The sequence below is a fragment of the Gossypium arboreum genome, chromosome 11 (genome assembly GCF_025698485.1).
Source record: "Gossypium arboreum isolate Shixiya-1 chromosome 11, ASM2569848v2, whole genome shotgun sequence".
Classification (NCBI taxonomy): Eukaryota; Viridiplantae; Streptophyta; class Magnoliopsida; order Malvales; family Malvaceae; genus Gossypium; species Gossypium arboreum.
Window position 1 is genome coordinate 134602841 of NC_069080.1, and position 25020 is coordinate 134627860.

The following is a 25020-nucleotide window of genomic DNA, read 5'->3' on the forward strand; positions in this document are numbered from 1 at the left end:
AAATACATACTCTTGTCCAATATAATTTGTCTTGGTATTCACTTCTACCTGATTTTAAGACCGACCTGGTTCTTGTATCAATCCACAGCCTAGGCAGCATGTATAGCAAGTTGTTATATAGTTTGCCACTATGCAGCTATAGTAGGATGCTTGTTGACCTGCATTGAACTTCTACTTTTATAATTTAAAATAATTATATTTTTTGCAAATGCCTCATTGAAAGTTCAAAATAAAAATTATATATAATGTATGTAAAATAATAAAAGGCCAATAATGTTAAAATATAATAATAGTCGAATCCAGAAAATGTGATTAAAGAGGTTAAAAACATTAGGGGACGATGGCTATAAGCCATTGCTACGGAAGGCAGAGACTAATGGTATGTGTTATTTTATTTTGGACCATGTTTTATGCATTTTAATTGCTCACAATGTCTTTATAAATTTATTATCAAATAAAATTAATGTTTTGTAGTTAAAAAGATTATGATATCAAACAAATAATCGGATATTTTTAATTTATTTGAAGGAAACAAAATATAATAATTTATTAAAAAATTATATTTACAGTCAATATATGTATAAAATTATAATCAAAATCATTAATCATAATAGTGCTAACCTAAATTAGAATAAATCCTAAAATAAGTCATTAATGTTTTTGAAACTAAATAACATTACTATTTCTCAATCCAATCAATGATCAAAGAACAAATTAATTAGGCGATTAATTTTTAGTTCAATTGGCTCAAGTTTAATAAATTATTAAAATTATAAAATATAATAAAACATAAAATTTAATCAATTTTTAATCCAATTGATCAATTCTAAAAACATAACATGATTTGTACATAATAGAACTTAGTTGTCAAATTTCCGCTTGAACATTGTTATTAAACCAAGATGTTATTAATTATTCAACAATACAATTAAACAAAGGCAAATTAAGTACATAAAATTAAGTTAGTTTTACAACTAAATTTTTATATTGAATATTTAACAAACCATTTCTGTTTACCAAACCAAACAAGGTCCTAAACAAATCCAATTTTCTCTTCTTATATTCCACCAAAAAGAAAATCATAGTACGGATTCCTTTTCCAACTAACAAAGAGAAGTCACATATGATAAGAAATTTTATACAAATGACAGTCATTACTTTTGGAGTATTATTAGATGTTACAAACAACAGTAGCATTAAAAAAAAAAAAAAAAAAAAAGCCTACTGAAATAACTCCTGGCTTTTTCACCCATTTAATAATTGACTCAAATATGTTGTCATTCTTCTACCTGCACATTGTTGAATGTTTCCTTAAAAATTATGTAGTTTAGACACTAAAGCTACTATAAGAAACGCACACATACAAAGAAGCTGAGGACACTGGTAGCAGCCCCTAACTCAAGTGAAACAATAGAGAAAAGCTTGTTCAGAGGCCTACTTAATTTGGGATTTAAATGCAGATTTAAGGTTTGATATAGGACACCTCAAGTGTCTAAGTGGGGTTAAGTTTCAACAATGTTTTTTTTTTTTTGCAATACTGTTTAAACTTAACTAGACTAGTAACTTGAACTAAGAACTAATTGAGGTATCAGTTTGGAGATAAATGTTAGATCAATTGAACATTTTTTTCCTCTTTTTTTCTTAAAACTTTAATAATTTAATTAATTAAATAAAATAAATTTATTAGACCAATCAAATTGAGAACTGACAGTCCAGCAGATTTGACCACCGATCTAAATCTTATTATCTTATTTGGTCACTAGGATATCATTGTAATCTTGAACGTTTCTACAAATCTTATTTATTCATAAGATTGATCTAAACCATTTTTGGATCTCTATATGTGGCCTATTGGAATTTTTTGTGGCAGTTTTGTGGTTTCAGCCCTATCACTTATATTACTCGGACTCAATTGTCCGATATAAGTATATATCTAATAAGTATGGTTAGATTTTTTTAAAGTTTCTTCATGTATTTTAGATGGTCCTTAAAAGTCATATTTCCATATGGGGTATTTCAATAAAACAAAGTCAGAGCAACATAATCTTTTACCATATATTTCTTATTTCAAGAAAGGCTTGATGAATCCATCTGAGGGTGAATGTGTTAGTTGCTATATATGATTTCCCAGGAACCCTTAGGTGAGAAATAGCCTAAGGTTGAAAATCCTTAGACAATCCTATCAACCATCATCTTTGAATCCCTATTTCCCCTTAAACTAGTGTCTAGCATTTTACTACCTTTATTTTTTAGAACCAAAGAGCTTCCAAATATCTCTATTTATAAGGTGAGCTAGAGTTAGATGCGAGAATATACATACATATGTATGCATGTATGTACTGTAAAAGTACCATAAAGGCTCCTATACTAGTCAATTTACATTTTGCCCCTTTTATTCAAAGAATAAGCAAATTAGTCATTATATATTACATCAAAGAGTAAACTAATCCTTTCAGTTAAAATTTTCATCGATTTCTACCGTTATCAACTGGCATAGCTGACGGAATAACCAAACAGTTAAACTTGGTGCGTCACGTGTTACTCATGTCAACGTACAGGGACCAATTTTTAACAGTGGAAAATGGATGAAAGTTTTAACAAAATGACCAATTTGCTCATTGATCTAATACAAGAACTAGTTTACTCATCTTTTGAGTAGAGGGACAAAATGCAATCCAACTCCTAATATAAGGACCTCCATAGTACTTTTACCATGTATGTACCTATGTATGTAAAGGAAATGAAAGTAAATTATGCCTAGCAAAGACAAAACAAGTGAAACTACCTTTTTCCTTAATCTTGTAACTCTCTGGGTGGTTGCAGACAAGGTCACCTTCACATCTTTCATATTGCTTTTTTTAACTCGGGATCGGGACGCCCCTATAACAGTAGCATAGTATTTGTTACTACCCATTCATAAACTTAAAAGAACAGAGTTATGAAGCCAAAATTACCTTTCTTATTATCCCTTTGTGATTGAATTTCAGTCTCCTCTTCTTGTTCAGTCACTTCACTGCAAGCTCCAGAAGATTCCTCTGGCTCAACAAGTTTTGACGTCGATTCATCATTTGAAGATTCGGTTTGCACTTCCACTGACGTATTGATAACCTCACTATCGCTAACACCTAAAAGATACGAACTTCACTACTTAAACTTTTATTTTAAGAAAGATGGAATGAATATTTGAAACTATTTTCTCCTAATGGAAGCAGCTAAGAATCTAGAAATATTGCAGCAATACATGTGCTTGAAGACGCACTGGATAAGATATTAACTTAAAGTTGAAAAAAGATGTTACCATCTAACATATTGACATACTTATGTTCATGATGTATAATGTCGTATTGTGAAATATTGCTTAAAGTACCATGAAAGCCGGAGTCATATTGCATTTTTCACTTTTTACTAAAAAAAAAGAGTAAATTAGTCTCTGAAACATCAGATCAAAGAGCAAATTGGTCTTTTCTATTAAAAAATTCATCCATTTCTACGGGTAAAAACTGGATGACGTACAAGAACCAATTTTAAACAGTAAAAATGAATGAATTTTTTATCTGAATGATCAAATTGTTATTTAATCTAATGTATAGCGGCTAATTTACCCAATTTTGAGTAGAGGGGTAAAATGCAATCCATCTCCTAATAAAAAGACTTCCATGATACTTTTACCGTGAAATATTCCAATATAATGCTACTATGTACATAAATAGAGTCAGACCAGTCAAAATCCTCTCTCCTCAAAAATCATATAAATTGTATAATTAAGGCATGTCTAGAAATTTTGCAACTCAAAATATTGGAAGCTTGTAGATTAGAGATACAAGAAAAATAATAATATAGTGGAAGTAGCAAGAGTTAAGATAAAGTCACAGGAAAATGGTTAAAATTCATGAACCAACCTTCAGCAATGTCAGATTCTGTACTTTCTTCTCCATTATTTCCAGCCATAACAAAACCTTCCATATTGCCAACCTTCTGTCGATGTATTTCTGCATTTCTTGCAGTAACCTCTTGCTCCTTCTTTTCCATGTGGAACTTATTAAGTTTCTCCTCGAACTCCTCAATGCATACTTTCAGTTCTGGTTTAGCAAACTTCTTGCCCTGTTTGCAGCCAATGTGAAAAGAAAATGGATAATCTGATCTGAGTTGAAAATAAAGGCCAGAAAACTCAGAAAACAAAAGGGTACCTTGTTAATGATGTTTCTAAAATGATCCATCACGGAATCCTCAGATAGGGCATGTTCGTAAGTCTTGAATGACTCTATTAGCTTTTTCACTCCCTTTTCAGTGAATGATAACTGAGAAAGGCAGTAAGAAATATTCTCCCATTGCAAAACATCTGCAGCAAAGATGAACTATTTTATAAGCAAAATTTAAGTTCTACCTTCATAATATAAATGCATCAATAGTTAAAAGTAGTAACAAAGAGAAGAGAAACAGAGAACCATGGAAGCTGCAGCTGTTTGGAATCCTATATACTATATTTAAAGATGATCTTTTATTTGCTTCCGAGATCCTGCACATACTACTAAAGGCAGCAAAATGTGACAGAAACCTGCAGCTCTTTAAGTAATCTGTTATTTCAACTAATAGACAACCTAATTTGCAGCAGCAATTATGATTATGCAATTGTTTTCAGCCAAAGAAAAAAAAGAAAAGCATTTTAAAAATCAATATAAATGATCTCAAGAAATAACATTCATATGTCACGGGGCTAGAACACGCATGTTCTAGCCCCGCGACGTGTTCTAGCCCCGCGACGCATACATGTTGAAGCTTAAAACAAAGTAGTAAGATGATGCGATACATGAATGGCCAATTATAAACACAAGGAAGAAGGGACAAAATTTACTATTTTATTTAGGGTGATGGATCAAATTTATTTTCCATCTTTGCAAGTGTGCAAATTGTGCTTCTAATTTTATTGAAAATGTCAAATTTACAATTGGGGTATTCTACAGAATTTTTCTTGCCATTATCATTTAACCTTTTTTAACCAAATTCAGGAACTTGGGAATAATAATATTCGAAAGAGGACACAATAAGAAGGATATCATCTTGGATGAATAAATGCAAAATAAAGTTAATGAAATCAAAGATAGCATGCCTGTAACTCCACTAAATCTATTGCAGAGCTTTTCAACAAGTGATTCCATTTGTTTGTCCTGCAAAATATAGTAGATATCATGTTAACGAGATTATAAAGAACAGTAGTTTCAGTTTTATCTCAACAATGTACACCTTCTTGATGGAACCAATTAAGAACTGCATGATGTTGCAGAAAGACACTTTCTGCAGATCTTGGGTGGATAATTTGCCAAGGATATCTGGAAGTAAATTATATATTGGATTGCTTCCTGCCATAAAAAAAAGTTGGAAATATAATTGTCAGATACGTACTTGAGTCGAGGAAATGTATGTTAGTCATTTCTACAGTTGGACTGTCACAATTCACCTTTCTTTGACAACTCATGAAAAAAGAGTTTAGCCAAATTAGAGATCCTCTCATCTTTGTCTTCTACTCGTACAGCCATCTCGTTTATGTAACCTTTTACCTGATCCAAACATGTCAAGAATCAGAACCCTTAAGGCTTATATTATATCTAAAAGAAAAAGAAAGAGTATGCAGCCAATAGTCAGCCTGTCAGACCTTCATCATGTCATTTAGTATGAGATGTGAAAGGACCAGAACAGCATTCTTTCTAACTGAAACTGAAGGATCCTTTAACCGAGCATACATGTTCTCTGTCCATGGCTCTAACAGATTAGGAAAGCGAACTGCCAAATCTCCAAGAGCAATAGTGCAATTGGAACGAACAATTTCTGATGGCGCATTCTCCACAACAGTGAAGAGAAGCTGGAGATTTTCATCACTGGAAATCCATTCAATAAAAAGTTCAGGCATAAAGTCTCCTTTGGACTCAAAATAGCAAATAACAATCTATAGGTTGAGAGAGTTACCAAAATTTGGCATCTATAATCATGAATCGACATAAGGCAAGCATTGCAGAGGCCTGTAGTATTGGATACTGAGACAAAAAAGTCAAGTCAATTTATTGAACAAGATTTGTAACTCTCTGAAAATGACAAGCATATATGCAATCTAGTACAACTTAGTCGCTTCATTTTGTTTCCATTTATATTTGATATATATAAATGAGATAATTCTCAAGAACATTGCAAATGTCCAGATGAGAGATGATTTCAGTTGTGAATTCCAATGGTATAGACAATAGTCATAAATCATAACGTTGTGCACGGTGCTCTTTATTGAGAAAGTACATAATGGAACCCAAAGGAACTTAGAAAATGAAAGAAATAAAATAGAGAAGGAAAACTACAGCATGCACCTTCTGCATCAAAACAAAATTTCGGCACAGTTTACTAAGGAAAGGTGCACATTCTCCAATCAAATTCTTTTCACTGTAACTACCAGAAACAATTTCTTTCTCAGCTCTCTCAGCAAGTGTGTCTAGCACTGCATCCTCAGAAGCAGCAAGACCCAGTTCAGCATTGATACCATTATCCTGTAAGACATCATCAGATATATTAATTCATTATAGGTGTCTTAAATCAGATTATAAAGTTCATAGTTAAGAAATAAATAACAGGTTAAACTGTGTTCTTACCTTTTGTGTTTCTGCATTTTCTGTACCTTCAGAATCCACTTTTCCTTTATTGCCTTTCTGTTTCTGGATCTTCCGAACACAAGATTCAATGTACGCCAGTTGGTTCATGGCAACATGACTTGCGACAAATAAATATCGGCTAAGCTTTACTACTTGAATAGTGGAAAGCACAATGGAGTTACCACTTGCAATGTCGTTTTGTAATGCATCTCCTCTGGTATCATCAAAAACCGAACTAAGAGATTTCTTAACAAGATCAGCAGCTAAGGTTTCTGGTGTAGGATGAAGTATGTATACTGCATCTATTGCTTTATCAGCAGCAGCATACCATATGTTATCTGGAAGCCCAAACCCTGTGATCAAGCTTTCCAGAATACCAAATATTCGGCTCCCATTACTAAGCACCAACTTTTTCTTGTCCTCATTAGACAATCTCTGGATAGCAATGCATGCTGTCCTAGCTAATAAAGGATCTACTTTGGCCCAACGTCCAAACCCAATATCAATAATGTCTTGTAAGTGGGAGCCAAGAATTGCACTGGATGATTTCGCTGCCATGCAGATGATAGCTAAAGCTCCACGACATTGCTCAGCAGTTGTTCCATTAACATTAAAGCAAAAGAAATCCCATAGTGCGGATATCTGTAAGAAAATTGGACAATGAAGAAAAAAAACCTTTCATTTTATTAAAGCAGACTTTTTTTAACTGTTACATAATTGCAGATAAAACTCTCAAAAGGGAGGACAGACCAAAGTTAATCAACAATACGATTCAGACTCTTATTGTGCTAAATATTCTTTGGTAGAACTTAAACTCCTTAATCTCAAAGATTTCAATCCCTTCCTCTATGGGTAACCACAAGGAAACTTAAGCGTAAATATTCATGATAAAGCAGTTTGCGCAATCCAATTTCATTTGTGGATCTATAGAATACAAAAATGCCTTAAAAATCTATTACAAAATTATTCCAACAAACAAGGATTCATTCATTACAACCAACGAATATTTTCTTATTTGTAATCATGTTTTAGCGACTATAATTGTGCATCTATTTTATTACTGCCACTAGCAACAAAAAAAGGCAATTCCAAGGGAAGAAGGCTTGTCCCTTCGAGGTTTCCATTGGTAACCGAGGAATGATTTTAATGCAAATTCAACACGGATATTCCGAAGACACGAAAGTGAACTTACCGCTATACTGGAAATATCACCTTTAGACACCAAGGCACCAACAATGAACTCAAGGGCCGCTTGATCCCCTACATTTGAATCAATGGCTAGATTCAAAAGATTTTTAGCAGTCTCTACTGGGCTTTTCCTAATATATATTGTTACAAAAGCATTCTCCACAGCTTCATATATGGATTTGTCTTGAGAAAATACCTGAAAAATCCAGTAACAAATACTACTCATGTCAAATGTTAAAAAAAAAAAAACACATTCACAGGATACCAACCTCCAAAGCACAAAATGATGAGAAAGAAGGTGAATTAGAAGGAAACATAAACATGAAGGCATGACAAGAAATGATAGCCTACCAGTGGCAACATCTTGCGTAGACAGGCTTCTGCACCATCAATTTGGAATTGTCTACATCTCATCAGCAAGAGAATAGTGTTCTCAACATCTGTGGCAGAAGACGAAGCCATCAATTGAAGGAGTGTTGGCATTGTCGCAGCTATGCACTCAGAAAATTTCAAGCCAGCCTCAAGGGAGGCAACCAAGGCCCTAGTCTGCTCCACGTTCCCAACATCTGGCACAGAACTATCTTTACTAGCAATCTCTTGTTCCGTATGGGTTAAACTATCAGTTAAACTCTCAGGTTGGTAGTTCGTGACCTCTTCAGCATTTCCATTATCAACTTCACCTTCGCCATTAATTGAATCATTATCAGAGGGTACTCCATCCATCATGCCTTCAGTCAATTTAACAGGTTCAAGCTCATTTAGCTTCTTCTTGTATTGCTCCAGAGTTGCTTGAAATGAAGCTATTCGAAGTTGTGGACCAAAAGGATTATGCTGCAACATCATAATTAGTAAATTTAATGCAGATTTTCTAACAATGGCACTCTTATCTTCCAATCTCCCAGCGGCAACAGATGCAACCTCATTCCATAAACCAATTGAAACAGAATGCTCTTCACATAGCTCAGCCCAAACTTGAAGAACTCGACTCCTCGTATAAGCTGAAACATCTCTACACCGCTCAAGCAAAATTTCCAACATGGCTTGCTTGGTCTGAAGACGAATGGATTTAGCACTCACTTCACCTTCAACATCCTTAAATGCTTTTGCAACTAATTTACCCAAAACACCTACAAGGGCATTCCTTATCTTATAAGATTCTCCCCCAAAGTGTGGAATCAAAAGTCCAATGTTAGTCGAAACTAGCTTTGGTAGTCGATCAGCAAGCTCCACCAGGAAGCGCCCAATATTTTCAGCCCCTGCTGTATCCTTCACATAGGATTTGGGGTTAGTCCTCCCTATCTCTCTGATAAGAGAACAAGCAAGTGTTCCATCAGCGTACTTCTTCTCAGCAAAAGCAACGGCATCAGCCATGTGGGTAACAACAAAGTCATATTTGTGAAGAAGATGCATAATCGAAGCAGATGATTGCTCTGTGTAGTGATACTTTGTAGCGCAAGCTCCAATGATATGACATAGAGCATCTTTTGTTTCTGAGTCCTTTAGAAGTGTGGCCTTTTCAAACATAGAAAACGTATTTCTACGAAACCAAAATCAGAAGTAAAATTAACTTCAACAGAAAATACAGTTCATTATAGCTTGTAGGATTATTTAGACAAAAATCACTTACTTTACAATAAAAGATAGATAATTTTCGTCTGGGTCAGCAGATCCAAAGAGCAACGAGAGGTTGATCTCGAGTGAGTTCGCAATCAGGTTAAGCATCCGGCCCCTCTGTGACTCCCAATTCCATGAGTTTACTGGCTGCTTCTTACGACTACTTGCTATCACCTGACAAATGACCAACCAAAAGCTATCAATCATAACACCAACATGTAGCAAGGGTCTATGTTGATCTTACTGTTCATTTTTCCTTAAGTACCTAAATCCAAACCCTGACATATTTAGACATGGTGTAGGGATCTGACCCTCCAAAAACCAACCAAGTAAATGGAATTCTTTTTAAAGTTTTGAGCACACACGTGTCAAACACATACCATGTGCAACACTCGCGCCCAAGTCCATGTAAAACGGGCTATACCTTTGCATTGTTGCTGGAACCAGTGTAAGACTCCTCGGTCAAAATAATATGGAGGAGAAAGAATGAGTAAATTTTAAAAGCGTTTCTATATGAAGTGACACGATCAAGCGTTGGGGTTTCATCATCATCCTGAACTTGGGAAACACGCACGAGCGAATCCACATTTGGGAGCAGAACACTGAGATTGGACCGAAGACTTTCTGCAAGAATAAACTTGCACGATGGGGCGAGACTCGAAAAACCTCGGACCAAGGAGTACACACGATCAAACACATCTTGCTCTTCGATACAGTAGAGCTCTTTATCAGACAGATCAAAGGATACCCCTGTATTGAAAGAAGAAACAAAATTTAGTCAAATTACTATGAAATCATTTATAACTAACTAAACTTCAAAAATGCTAACAACATTGACATAGAAATTCTAGTAGTACATGCTAAGGAAAACGAGAAACTCAAATCAGTTTCGTCTTCCCAAATAATTTATCGAAACCAAAACAACTTATTTCGTTGACTCGTTTCCTCGAATGCGGGAGGAAAAGACTTTTAAAAAGCAAAACAAATAAGTTAAATCAGAATTTAAACAAATCCATCACTATTTTCCAGAATTCCCTTTAAGCTAAAGCAATTTATGCAAGGAAAATGAGAAACTTAAATAATTTTTTTCCAAATAAATTATCGAAACCAAATCAGTTTATTTCTATTGACTCATTTTCTCAACCGCGGGGAAGAAAGAATTTGTAGACGAAGAAACCAAGTAAAAAGGTTAGGGATTTTTATGAGGACAAAACCAAAAATATATATATGTTATTTAAACAGAAATCAGTTCGAAAGTATCAGAAGAAGCACAAATTGCATCTCCATTTTCCAGAACTTCCTTTAAGCTGTTAAAATAAAATATATAAATAAATAAATAACTGAATCTACACAAATTTTAAAAGGAAAAAAAGTCATAATATATAACCAAATCAGATTATTTCGCTGACTCATTTTCTCAACTTCGAGGAACTGAGAATTTAAAGAAAAAGAAATCAAACAAATATATATACAATGCAAACAATCATCTCCATTTTCTAAAATTTCACTTTACTGTTAAAATTAATCCATTTCAGCATAAAAGAAACCGGAATTTACACAAATTTTAATAAAAAAAACAACAAAAACAATAAAAATAGAACTAGAAATTTGAACCTTTGACAAATTCTTCGAGTTCCGAAGGACGAAACCTAGCGATATCGATAGCGTTTTGAACAAAGAGACTATTGCCTTGGTACTCTTCTTCGTCGTCCTTCTCTAAGGCTTGCAGATTTTGAGGGAAAACAAAGAGAGGAGCCATTTGTTTTTAGCAGATCTTCAACTGGAGAGCGGAAAAATACACACTGAGAGAGAAAGAGAAAGAGAGCTTCTCTGCTTCGTCTTTTTTTTTTTTTTCAATTTTCCCTCAAATAATTCAAATACGTGAGAGCGGGAACTTTTTGAGGGGTAGGGTGGGGGGTTGACCGGGTCGGGTCAGAAGGTTTTCGAACTATTTGTTACTCTTTAAAAAGAAATTCAGGGCCGGATTATCCATATAAATTATATTGTATATCAGCTTTGGATTTTATGAGCAATTTTAAAATTAAGTTATTTAAAAGTTATTTATTCTCGGATTTTAATTTATTAATTTGACAGATTTAGTTCTGATTGTTAATATTATTTAATTTTTCTTAAATTTATTTGTGTGGCATTTTGAAATAAATAAAATACCCACTTGGTAATAATGTAACTAAAAATGATTATTATAATGAATTTGATTTTAATAAATTACTATTAACAATTAGACATGAATTTTGAAATATAAAAATAGAGAGTAACTTCTTAAAATAAAAATACATGGACTAAATATCAAATTTACCAAAAAATACAAAAACTTATGGTATATTTTAACTTATTTATTTAAATTTAAATTTTAGGTCTAACTATTCACCCAAATTTAAAACCTCGTCAGATATTTGACATGATTTAAAGAAAAGGCATAGATTTAAATAATAAGCTTAGATAAAAAAATAAAATATTTAAAATATACTTAAGTTTAAACTCTAATATTTGAAGTTGGGACCCATGGCTTGTGAACATTTATAAAATAAGGTAAACTATAATGAAAACAAAGATAATAAATATTCAAATGAAATGATTTGATATTAAATTAAAATGAGTAATTTTTGGTATAACGATGATTATAAATATGTATTTTTATTCATATTATAAATTGTTATTCGAATCTCTAATGTGCCAACAAGAAATCCTTTTGCATAATTATAATAACATTCATATATAATAATGAATATAATATTTATAAACAAAAGAATATATACTATACATTGTTAATGAAGTTTTAGACTCCACAAAAGGGTTGAGAGGTTAACAATTATCTTATAAATATATAATAAAATATTAAATATATATATATGGTAATTTTTAAAGTTACTTGTGAAATAAGAAAAAATACACTATCAATATACTAAATACTAATCCATAAATAAATAAACCCATAAATAAATAAACCAATAATTTTATTTTCTTGCAAATTCTAGAAGTGTTTGTTAACTGGATCAAATGTATGAAAAGTAGACTCGTACATTCAATTGGATACACCAATTTGTGTTCTATTCCTTTACCATATTCAACCAAGCAAAAATTTGAACCATGCTCAACCTAAATTGCTTGGTAAGCTATACAGCAAGTCACTCTTAAATAATTGCTATAATTAAATAATTGCTCGAATTGATCCATTAAAAATTCTATTTATCCACTACTAAATTAGTATCGTTGCATTTTTTTATTTTTGACTAAAATTAAAGGTTTCCCTATAATTAGTCCAAAATATTTTTTTAACTATTTTTCAAAACCAAACTCAACTATTTTCGTTCATATCCTTTACTAAACATAAGTCTAAGTTTAAAATTAAATCCTCTTTTTTTAAAATTAAGAAAATCTTAATTTAATTATTGACACCATTACAATTTTACTCAATAAAGCATGCCAGAATTAGTAAGTAAAGTTTAATAAAAAATACTAACAATTTTAGCAATTTAGCTAGAATTTTTAAGTTGAAAATGCAGGAATGTACAGCATCTCAAAATAACTTTTTATCCCAATTGACCGTAACATCCAACTGAACTTGATAGCAGGCTAGTAGCATTGATAAAATACCAACACTCAGAATGGCTTATTATATGTAGAAGAATTCTAGTAATATACAGAAATGTCATCATATCCTTCCCATTTTAGTGTACAAAGTGTTAAAAGATACTTCATTGGCCAAAAGAACAGCCCACATGGATTTTAAATTTCTAATTCTTAAGAATTTAAATGAATAAAGAACTGACCAATAGAGTGCTTTTTCAGACAGTGTCGGATAATGGGAACAGCTTTTCGAGAATGTTATTAGAAAGGATTCTGTTTGGATCCAATTCCCTCCTTGCTTTGTTATATGCATCGACTGGAAAACGGGCTTTGAGTCTCGCTTGAAGAGCTTCAAGTTCTTCCTTGTCCTTTGGGACCTAAACATTGCATGGCATTGATTGTGATTAAACAAGAAGAAAATGAGACTTATTAGAAGTTCACTTCTGTAGGGTAGTAACACCATAAATAAGCTAAAAAATGCATGTTCAAGTGCATGCACAAAGAAGCATATGCCAGAAAGGTTTAACCTGATTTCTGCATAACATTTACAGGATTTCCGTACAGATAGGTACACCAAAAATCTGACCCTTGGAACAATCAAAACAAAATTTCACAAAACCTGTTTTCAAGGACTGAATGAAGTACCATATAGGTCACAACTCACAACATATTCCTGCAAGCACGGGTGAAGACAATATTTTTTTTTTTTGGGGGAAGGAATTGAGTTATGTACTTTATGAGAGCTAAAATAAAATTTTATCATTGTATTAACTTATATTTTTATAATTTTGAAAGATCAAATTAAAATTTTATCTTTTTTGGGGGGCCTAAATGCAATTTAACCATTCACTAACTTATAATTTCATAAAATTTAAACGGACCAAAGCGATATTTTCCTGCTTTAGGGGTGGGCCCTGGCCCCTGGCCCCTGCCAGCCCCCCCTTGGTGCCGCCCCTGCATGCAACTGAATGGCCACTAGTTTAACCATTAGGCATTGAGACTCTATAAACTAACTATGGTGAATGTGCAATCCTGGTAACGGTATACTCTTAAATAATGCCAAACACGAATATTTTTCGAGATATATTCATTACCTCAATCTTAGCCCAATGTTCATAGGCAGAATATTTATCCCACAACTGTGACTGCGTAAGATGCCTGTAGTGGAAGAATTCTTCTGTTATTTCCTTTCTTTGGCGGGCATCCATTGTAGGAAGGTACATGATTATACCAACCTGAAACCAAAAAGAAAATAAAAACAGATTTTGATATGAGAAGCACAAGTAATTCACCCCTAAAACATATTCTACTCAACATATATATATACTGAATCCTTTCATTGATTTTTAGTTTCAAACATTGGTAATTGCTGTAGGCTCTACTATTCTCTGTGAAAAGAATAAAATTAGGCAGAAAATCCTTCATCATGAGTCCATTCATGTTGCCTCCCTTGTTAGAATGCGTCAAGACTGTCTTAACTCTGTCCAATTCCTTTTTTCAATGTTTTAGCATCTCGGATACATATTCCGCCATGTTGGCGGTGTGTCAGTGTCTGACACAATAAATTGGGATATAAAGCATGTCATCAGTGCTTCGTAATTTTCTACCAATTGTTCATTGTTGCTAGTTAATCCATAGGTTATGCTGTCAGCAGGATGAAACCGAGTATATAAAATTTCAGTGGTTCAACTTAAAAAGAAGGGTTAATACACTATTTGGGGCCTGAACTTGGTAATTGTTTCCAAATTGGAGCTTGAACATTTTTTTAGTCCAAGTTAATCCCTGATATTTCTTTAAAAAGAGTTGGGCCAAAAAAAATTTTAGGCCCAAATGTGGTAATAATTGCCAAGTGCAAGTGCTAACTTTGACAAAAAAAAGTCCAGGCCCCAATTTGCGAACAATTGCCAAGTTTAGGGACTAACTTAGACAAAAAAAAATTCAAGCACCAATGTGGGAACAATTATTAAGTCCAGGCCCCAAATAGTGCATTAACCAAAAAAAAAAAAAGTGAACCAAAATAGATATGCAGAAAGCCAACCCTATATGTGTGCGTGAATGCACTTGTGAACTTGAACATGTGCCTTATGGTATATTTCCCTAATAAGGCTAAAGATAGTTTCATATTTGTGGATGGGTAAGAGACCTCTAGATTTGTAAATCACTGAAGGGAAAAGAAATTACCCATGAGAATATGTCATCTTCTGCTGAGCTTGATGCAGGACTCATCGGGCTCTGGCTGCGAGCTGTCCATCGTTGTTCTATAGGAGCAGGAGCAGGTAACTCATTCGTCTCAATGAGTTTCTTTAGCTCTTCAATGTATTCAAGGTCCTTCATACTAGGTTTGGAAAGAGTTCCAGCAGGAAAACAGGTTTCCGATACCCATTGTTGCCCCCCACAATCAAAGCCCAAGATATCATCACTCCATCCAACTCGATATCCTTCAGACTTCCTCCAGAATTCAGCCTCAGCATGATTAACCTTCATGACATGATCTTTGTTGAGAGGATCAAGACTAAGCAGTTTATCTCTTAACTCGGTGAATGAGAACTCATTTATGTTTGGTTCATCGCTGTCAGAAGATTTATTCGTAATATCTCTAGCCCTGCAGAAAACCAAGTAAAGTAGATAACTGAGTGAAAATCTTAAATTTGCACATAACCAGCTACAATTAGTACCCTAAGCCATAAAAAAGAAGAAATAGTAGAGCTTTTATTTTCCAGCTAGACTAACCAATCCAAATCAGTCCCTGATTAAGATCCATAATCCATACTGTCAGTGGACAAGAAATTCAATGGTAAAAAAGTTGACAAAGAAACAGTAGAAGTACTATGGAGGCCCTTATACTAGGAGTCAAATTGCATTTGCCCCCTTTACTAAAAAAATGAGCAAATTAGACTAAAAAAATGAGCAAATTAGTCCTATACATTAGACCAAAGAGCAAATTGGTCCTTTTTGTTAAAAATTTCATCAATTTCTACTATTAAAAACTGGTGTGGTTGATAGTATAACCAAAGAGTTACACTTGGTGTGCCTCGTGTACCTTATGTTGACATACATGGACTAGTTTTTAACAGTAGAAATGAATGAAATTTATAATAGGACCAGTTTACTCTTTAATCTAACATAAGGGACTAATTTGTTTGTTTTTTTAGTAGAGGGGGCAAATTACAATCGGACTCCTAGTACAAGGACCTCCATGGTACATTTACCAGAAAGAAACCAAATTCAGAAACAGTCACACAAGTAGTTTATCAGTTTATTCTTTCCTCGCCTTTTCTCAGTTACTCCATCGAGGCTACTAAATACCAATATAAAACTAAGAAATGTAATTAACAAAAAGAATATTAAAAAAAGGGGAAAAAATAAGTGATTAGCAGCCAGGCTATTCGCACAAGAGGACCAACATTTCCATTGGCCTTGTTGCATTTTCAACAAATCAGACAAATGCCAAAAGGCGATAGAAGTACCTGTACTTCTTTAGAGATTCTTTGTAGAGCTCACGGATATCCTGCATAGCCTCATCCGTAGTATGTTTGGGTTTGAATTTGGGTGGACCTCTCCATTTTGAAACAGGGTTGCATGTCACAACTACAACGGTGTCAGTATATGGAATGTACAAGTACTTGACATGCTTACTCTCGGACAACATCTTCCTACAAACAAAAAGTTAAAAAGCTTTCAATGTTTGAGAATCAATTACTTAATTATTCATTCTTTGGTCTAAGAAAATGAATATACGAGTATTTTTCCAATTTAGACTCACTAAAAGGTTAAGTTGTCAAATATCATAACCACAAGCAAAATAAGTAATGCGTGAAATAAAATCAGCCAAACTTCATGTTGATCCCAAAAAATTTAGTATATGATAAATCTAGTTGCAAGTTGATGGTAATTTTATGATGTAGAAGGAACTTTGTGATTCACAGATTCAGTAAAAAAAAATTACTTGTGGTTTTTCTTGAGGTCTTTCAAGTTTGAGACAGTTGTGTGCTCTACAAGCTCCTGTCTTTCCACACACTGAATGATCACTTCAGCAACCACTCCAAGGCCCCCAAGACCACAGCGAGCTAAATAAAATAACTCTGGGTCTTTCTCTTTTGAAAGTTCTATTGTTCCCTTGGCAGGAGTAACAAGTTTCATGCTAATAATCTGTTCATCAATGGGAGGCAATTTTGCACCAGTTCCATGAGCACCTACCTAAAGATGAGAAGACCAAAAAGAGGAAGGTCAAATCAAAACAGTTAACTGCAAAAGGACACACCTTCAAGCGTTTCACTTCATTAATAACGAACAAGCTTGGCTCCCTAGCTTTCCACTTTATCCAAAATTCACATGTATACAAATCAAGACATCGTAAGTTGTCATTAAACAACCCTATTTAATGAAGATTATAAGAAAATAAGACAAACCTAAGACGTGAACACTGACCTCATGTGATACAAAGCTATAAGATGATCTGAAATTATTATCTTTTTTCTTTCATTGGGTTTCTTCTCTTCCTTTTACACAATCAAAAACCCGTATATAATTTTAAAAATACTTTCAGGCTTCTTTGTCTTGCTAATTTCTGCAGAAAAGTACTGGTCTATCACAGCCCCAAAGGTTCCACCATTTGAAGCACAAGAAATTCACACATTATATAAGTTCTAAGTACAGAAAAGAAAAAAAAACAAATGTGTCACCAACTGATAAAACTGAGAAGAATTACACTAATTATGCTTAATATTACACTTCAGGCATGCATACAAAAAAAGTCAAATCGAAATAACACTAAACATGCCTCCTCTAAAGTCTTTATCATTTCAAAGGCTGATTCTAAAGCATATGTCAAACACACCATGTACATAAGATATACAGAGGTTTAAGACTTCATTAGAATCAGATTGTTACCATTGCTATCTGATATTCACCTTTTTGCAATTTCCTTCTTCAGAATTTGTACAAAAAATAATAATTGTTCATTAAAAACAAAAATATGAAATGCAATAACAATTTTGATATTACCAATTACATGAAAAAATAGAATTATGCATTGTTATCATACAATAGCTATTTTTTTGAGGCAAAATTCAAGTAGCAAAAGTAATAATGAAGCTGGCTTATACTATTATTCATGCTAATGATGAATAATTATGTAAAACAAGGGGGAAAAAACCTGAAGAATGCCACCAATTTGCTGCTCTCTAATGGAAGCAAAGTTTTGAAGTGTTATACCATAATCCTTAATCTCATCCACTAATTGTTGCACTCTTATCCCAGCTTGAACCCTCACCCTCTTCTTCTCCTTATCCACTTCCAACACCTTATCCATTAATGCCAAATTCACCATCCCACCACGGGCTAACCCGATCCCATTCGGGGACAACCCAGACCCAACGGGTCGAAGCTTGACCCGCTTCTCATTCGACTCCTTAACCAACTCCTCAAGCTGTTTCAGGTTCTCTGGCTGGTGGAAATGCCGGGTCTGCACTTCGTGGGTACCACTCCAATTGGACACCGTGTGGAGGTCTTCGGGGAGCGGCGCGTAACGGAAGAGCTGGGCCTTCTTGTGCTTGGCGTTTTCCGGGAACGGGAAGGAGTAGTAAGTGGCGACGCCGCAGAAGGCGAGGAGGGCGGTGTAACCGAGGTACTTGCGCAGCTCGGAGTCGGAGGAAGAGGAAGGAGGTGAAGAGGCGGTTGAAAGAGCGCGGATTGAAGAGAAGAGGACTGGCGACGGTGGCGGCGGCGGCGGCGGTGGTTGTTGAGGGCAATGGATGAGTGTTTTGAGGTGGGTTTTGAAAGAGCGCTTGAGGGAAAGCGATCGAAACATGGTGGGAGAAAGGAAGGGTTCCAAAGGATGAACTAATGGAAGGAAAATTTTGGGGTTTTGTTCTTTTGTCTTAGATCATTTCATAGAATTGGTTAAGAAAGGAAGCATCTAAGGAAGGAAAGGAGCTAATTAATGTTGCTTTCTGGTTTGGATGTTTATGATAATGACTGTGAAGCTCTATAGACACTGTGAAGTAAGGTTACTAGTTTTCACTGTGGTCTACTACCAAATTTTGATAACTTTGTCATCCACAGTCCAACCCATATTGAATGGAGGTCTAACTGTCTTTTTATTTTCAAACATCCAAAAGAAGAATATGTACTTTTGGATATATAAATTTGGTATAATTAAATTTATTATTATTATTTTTTAAACAATTAAACAAGCTATTTGGAGGGATGGGCTTGGGTCTAGGCCTAATTTTTCGTTTTGGAGTTGAACATAGGCTCGATGCATTAATATTTTTAATCACAATTATGTTTAGGCCATGATGATGTTTAAGTAAAGTTCTCTCAATCATAATTTTAAATTTTGAACTCAAAAATAACTTTGAGCTAATCTCGATCAATTGACGCAACCATGCAACACAAATAACTAAAGCTTCCACAACCTTAACAAATTTATGATGTCAAGATTGAAGAAACCATACCTTAGTGTCATGGGCCGCAGTTCAAAGCCTGTGACCAATACATCAAATGCATCTAATGAGAGCCTATTGTTTATGTTGCTGGCCAATTTTGACATATCATTACAAAAGCCCATTTACATTAAACCAATACCCAATACAAAACAGCTCAAATTACCCACTTAACAACCTCTAAACCCAAAACCCAATACATTACCCAAACCCCTTAACCCATTTTCAATCCCATACCCGAAGCCCACCTAATCTAACCCAACCTAACCCAAACCCCAGAAGCCCAAAACCCCCAAGATCCAAATCAGAAAACACCAAACAACCCTAACCCCTATTCCCACTTGCGCCACCTACCCTCTGCGCCCCCATGCCCCTGACTGTCGGCCAACTGCTCTGCAAGCACCACCGTTCACCTGCAAATAAGAGACAAATAATAATAGAAAATTGTATGTGATTTGGCTTTATAAAGCCCGAACTGAAATCAAAACAGGAGGATTTTTTTTTCTGGATAAAAAAATACAAAGAGAAAGAACATTCGGCAAATAAAAAATAAAAAAACAGTGACCATCAATATTCACAAGCAGCATAGATTGAGACTTAAACAATCTAAAAATAAAGAAGCAATAGTGAGTATTCGAAGGAAAACAAAAGAAAACGGAAAAAAAGGTTACTTTTTTTTATTTTTCTTCTATTTTTTCCGATTTTCGCATATATATATACATACACATATTTCTTTATTTTTTTGTTAATATAAGCATAAAATATATATTTTTTAAAACTAGGAAAAAAATAAAAAAAACGAACCTTTTGAACTTCCGGCCATAGTGTACGGTGGCTTCAACACTGCAACAGAATCAGCTTGATTGGCCTGACCGATCCCCCCTGGCCGGAAATCGCCCCAGCTCTCCTCTCCCCTCTCCCCTTTCTTTTTTTTTCTTTTTGTTGCTGCAAATGAGAATTTTAAAAAATTTTGGCCCTTATATAGCCTCCCAAAACGACGTCGTTTTGAAGGCTACCTTTTAGCCTCAAAACGACGTCGTTTTGAGCCTCCGACCCGATTGCCCGACCCGCTCCAAGGAAGATCTGCGTGTTTTTTAAGGGAGGGGCTATTTACGCAATCGGTCCTTCCACATTTTTGGTGTTTTAAATCAGGTTTATATTTATTTACAAATTGGCCCTATTAATTGTTGTGTTTTTCAATTTGGTCCCCTCGTGCTGCGCTGCGTTTCGATCAGGGGATTTATTGTGCTTTTGGTCCCCCAGGTTGCGCGCATATCACTTTTTAGTCCTTTTCACTTTGTTTCTTTTTAAAATTGCCCCAAGACTTCGTTTTTGTTCCAAATTTAGTCATTTTTTTAGATTTAAGTTCATTTTCATATCATTTTTGTTATTTTATTTTATATTATTATTGTTTTTTATTATTCCTCTTATTATATATCATCAATGTATTATTATTATAGCTAATATTATTATTTCTAATATATATATGTATGACGTACATATTTTTTAATATTATAATGTATTTATGCAATATTATTTATAAGTTTTATATTAATAATTTTTTTATATATTAGGTATATATTATGTATTTATTCTAATACTATATCATATACATACCCTTTTTATTTTATTATATATATATATGTTATTAATAACATACTTTTGTTGTTATGTATATATTTTAATATTGTTAGTTATAAATATTTTATAATATTGTATGCATATTTCTAATACCATGATATATTCTCCAACGTCATTATTATTTATGTATATGTACGTATTTATGTATCGTATGAATATTTTTATTTATCACTTCTAATGTATATATATATATATATGTTTTATCTCATATATTTCTCTTTTTATTTTTTATTATTAGTTATATGTTTTTTATTATTTCATGTACATATTTTTATATCATCTTTATTATTATTATTAATCTTAGTATATGTTTTATGTATGTATATATCTTTAGTATATATATATGTAGGTATATATTTATGTAATATTAGTATTGTTATTGATATTAAGTGTATTTTTTAACATTATAATTATGTGTGTATATATTATGTAAATGTTTTAATATTATATATACGTTTTTATATATTACGGATATATATGCCATTTAAACCTTGTATTTATGTATGTATCTTGTATATCTCATTATTACATTTATTTTATTCCTATTATACTTATTACTAATATTAGTACATATATTTTACGTATATATATATTTTTATATAGCATTATTTTATTATGCTCATTAATATACTTATTATTTTCCATTTTTCCACTTATTATATTGTTAGGTGTTATTTGGTATATATATATCTTTCTATTATTACTATTATTACTATTATTATTAGTGTGTGTCTATTATATGTGTATATCGTATGTGTTCATTTTAAATATGTTATGCATATATATACATATATACATATATATATATATTATGTACCTATATTTAGTATTATTATGTAAATATTTTTCACTCCTATATTACGTACATACCCACTATGTATATGCATTCATTGTTTTTATTCCGTGTTTAATTCTAGTATTATGTCTAATATCGCATATGTCTTTGTTATTTTTAATATTATTGTCACACTTGTATTTACTTCAATATATTTCTAGCTCTGTCATTTATTTATTTGCTTTGCATGAGTTCAAAAATCTTATTCTTGTTTTCTAATTAATTTCAATACATGAGGCAACGTATCGGTTTAATACTAAGTCGTCGATTTCATCGCTATGTTGGGTGAACATCAATCGACTCGTGTTAAAACGGTATGCCCTTCTAAAAAACCAAAAAAACTAAAATCTCTTGTCTTTTCAATCGGATCACGATTAAATGTTACTTTGAACTTGCAATTTTGAAAATTAAGACAACACTTGCTTAATAAGATACCAATTTTGGGCATTACGAGGGTGCTAATACCTTCCTCGTGCGTAACCGACTCCAGAACCCAAATTTTTCTCTGAATTTTGACGTAGACCTAAACTCGGCCTTTTTGTTATTCAAAAATAATTTTTTCTTTGAAAAAGAGGATCTATTAGGTGTCCGATCACACCAAGAAAAAAGATCGGTGGCAACTCCCTTTTTAAATTCAAACCTCGGTCTTTAAACTTTCAATCAAACACCCTAATTAGCGACCAAGCTAAAATTTTTACGTCGCTACAGTTTAGATAGGGATTATTTGGCCTACAAAAATTGGCTCGATTCGGTAAGCTGTTGGGGAAGCTTGTCAGATTAAAGCCTGGGTGGCCCAATGATGAAGATATGACAACATAAGGCTATCTTGGTAAATATGAGAACTAATCTTAGAAAATTCATAGGAATCATATATTGTAAAGATTAGATTTGATATGATATTTTGTAATATTGTAAATCACTAAAATCAATGGATAGGCTAATCTCGTCCGTCGATGTAACTTGATCTTGACTGTCAATTTTGGGGAGTTGGAAAGAACTCCATTCTTTGAGAATAATAGAACATTGAGAGTATTTACTCAAACTCCTATTGTGCATTCTTTTCTGTGGTTTTTCTATTGTTCTTTTATGACTTCTTTTTGGCATAATTGTTTCTGCTATGCAAATTTGTGCATTGGAGGAATTCTAAAGGAATCCTCACTAGTGGTGTTTAGGCTAACTTAGGCGAGTTTGGAACGAACGGATCGCCTAAGATCGCACAGATGGCAAGACGAAAGATCTAGCCCCGTGACATTAGTACCCTATCATGATCCAATAAACAGCCCCAAAACATGATTAAAAAAAAAATCACAATTACATTTAAAACATGCAACAAGTTTCTTTTTTTTTTCTTTTGTGAGAAGAAGATCAAATCACTATTAGGGAGTCTTAGGCTCGTAGTTGAAGTTTGTGATTCATTAGAATAAGAGAAATCATGTAACACTTGTTGCCAAAACACAAACTTATCAATGTTGGGTTTTTCATAAACAAAACAATTACACAAATCCTTAAGGTTGGAAAAGCCCTCTCTGAGGTTTATAAGTAAACCCTGATACACCCCAATCTACTCTAGTAAAAAAAAAATGTTTAATGAATTCACCTCTTCCCCACACCTTGATCAATGGGGATCCACCTCCCTAAACCTTTTGACAATGTTTTGTTTAGTAGTAGCTACATTGTGGCAGGATCTCTTAAGGAGATTCTTGATTTTTATTATCACATTAAGCTCTCATGGATGATTCCAATCTTTATAAGACAAATCATTATCAGCATTTTATTCGTTAGGGGTTGAGGATGAGAGAGGTTAAGAAAGAGCTGCTAGTATTCATATCAAGTGTTGTAAGATTCATCTTCCGAAAAATGGCACACAAATTTATCTCGCTTAGTAGGAGACCCATTAGGGATTTCCTCAATAACCTTATGTTCATTGTGGCTAAAACATTGATATAGTAAATTGTTCTTCCAAACCTTCAAATCCATATCAATTAGGTCCTTAAACAAAATAAGACCTAAATCAAATGAGGAAGGGATGGAATAGATTCGAAAAACTTACAAGTCAAGGACCTATTGATCATGAGAAATCACGATGGCCTAGTCACTTTTGAATTCAAGATGGTTGCAAGATTTTTAGTTAAATTAATAATTCAATTTGACTAAGGTATATTTCATATCCGATTTACGGTTCATGAATATTAATCTTTAAGGGTTTGTGGTTATCCCTCCCAAACTCCAACATCCATCCTTAAAAATTTCAGGATCAAAATACTTAACTTCAAAATTACTTCAATTGTAATTATTACTTGATAGCGGTATAATATCTTCGTTACAATATATTTAGAACTACTTATAACCCTTCATCAATCCTTAAATAGGAGGATAAATGTATTTTAGCATGTTCGAATTCACATCCTTTTATACTAACAACAATACTAATACTAATCAAACTAAAACTCAATTTAACAACTGTAGAAAATTTTTTTAGGTTAAATAAATTTTAAGTACACATGTTGCTCCTGTGATGTAAGAATTTAGGATAGATCACCCTGCGTTAATGTCAAACATATTTACGCAGGCTATAAATATTGTATATAAAAAAAATTAAAGAGCTTTGGCAAAATGTATATAAAAATTATTAATTTTCAATATTTATAATAAATTAAACACAATTATAATATGCAAACACTTGACTCCTTGAATCCTTTAGTGTTCTTCAAGCAACCTTCAATTTTTGAGGTTGGATGAGTCTTTGCTGCCACAAATTGAAGAAAAAAAAATATAAAAGCATTTCAGAACAAATACACACAAAAAAACTTCAGCATGTAAGAAATTTATATGGGTTGAGCTTAGATTTTATAAATTTTGAATCATTTTAAGTTTGAGGTTTTGGTTTTTGGATTATGTTATTACAGATAAAATTATTTTAGGTATAGGTTGTTTTGGTTTAAGGTCATTTTGAATTCGAATTAATTTTTGTTCGGATCAATTTGCATTCATGTCAATGTTAAACGAGTTTGAATTATTAACTTTTATGATAAAACTGAATTAATTAATTAGATTTTTGAGTTCAAATCAAAATTGATGC

The 25020-nt window shown here is 33.1% G+C and overlaps 2 protein-coding genes across 4 annotated transcripts; both read right to left on the minus strand.

Moving 5' to 3' along the window:
• Positions 1-962: 962 nt before the first annotated feature.
• Positions 963-11359, minus strand: LOC108474277 (condensin-1 complex subunit CAP-D2). Of its 3 annotated transcripts, XM_017776236.2 has the most exons (17): positions 11046-11359; positions 9856-10181; positions 9445-9605; positions 8169-9354; positions 7822-8013; positions 6630-7271; positions 6351-6527; positions 5962-6029; positions 5651-5873; positions 5456-5555; positions 5242-5357; positions 5108-5165; positions 4188-4339; positions 3900-4101; positions 2955-3125; positions 2786-2880; positions 963-1289 (listed from the first exon to the last, which is right to left on the minus strand). In XM_017776236.2, exons 1-17 carry the CDS (start codon positions 11188-11190, stop codon positions 1278-1280), a joined length of 4026 nt encoding a protein of 1341 aa, XP_017631725.1. In that variant the 5' UTR covers positions 11191-11359; the 3' UTR covers positions 963-1277. The 3 variants fall into 3 exon arrangements, with proteins under 3 accessions (XP_017631725.1, XP_052877559.1, XP_052877560.1); XM_053021599.1 differs by lacking the exons at positions 9856-10181; positions 11046-11359 and adding an exon at positions 9697-9821; XM_053021600.1 differs by lacking the exons at positions 9856-10181; positions 11046-11359 and adding an exon at positions 9676-9765.
• A 1675-nt stretch (positions 11360-13034) lies between these two features.
• LOC108473872 (L-galactono-1,4-lactone dehydrogenase, mitochondrial) lies at positions 13035-19149 on the minus strand. The gene is made up of 6 exons (XM_017775669.2): positions 18175-19149; positions 16966-17216; positions 16487-16672; positions 15201-15621; positions 14114-14254; positions 13035-13396 (listed from the first exon to the last, which is right to left on the minus strand). The coding sequence occupies exons 1-6, from the start codon at positions 18826-18828 to the stop codon at positions 13238-13240; spliced, it is 1812 nt and encodes a 603-aa protein (XP_017631158.1). The 5' UTR covers positions 18829-19149; the 3' UTR covers positions 13035-13237.
• Between the last annotated feature and the right edge of the window lie 5871 nt (positions 19150-25020).

Excerpts from the sequence above, each read along its gene's own strand:
- LOC108474277 (XM_017776236.2), bottom strand. The coding sequence starts at position 11,190 with ATGGCTCCTCTCTTTGTTTTCCCTCAAAATCTGCAAGCCTTAGAGAAG. Across the intron at positions 6,528-6,629 it reads AAAATGCAGAAACACAAAAG|GATAATGGTATCAATGCTGA; the intron begins GTAAGAACACAG and ends GATGTCTTACAG. Across the intron at positions 3,126-3,899 it reads AGAATCTGACATTGCTGAAG|GTGTTAGCGATAGTGAGGTT; the intron begins GTTGGTTCATGA and ends CGTATCTTTTAG.
- LOC108473872 (XM_017775669.2), bottom strand. The coding sequence starts at position 18,828 with ATGTTTCGATCGCTTTCCCTCAAGCGCTCTTTCAAAACCCACCTCAAA. Across the intron at positions 15,622-16,486 it reads GAATCTCTAAAGAAGTACAG|GGCTAGAGATATTACGAATA; the intron begins GTACTTCTATCG and ends GGTTTTCTGCAG. Across the intron at positions 14,255-15,200 it reads AAGATGACATATTCTCATGG|GTTGGTATAATCATGTACCT; the intron begins GTAATTTCTTTT and ends TTTTGGTTTCAG.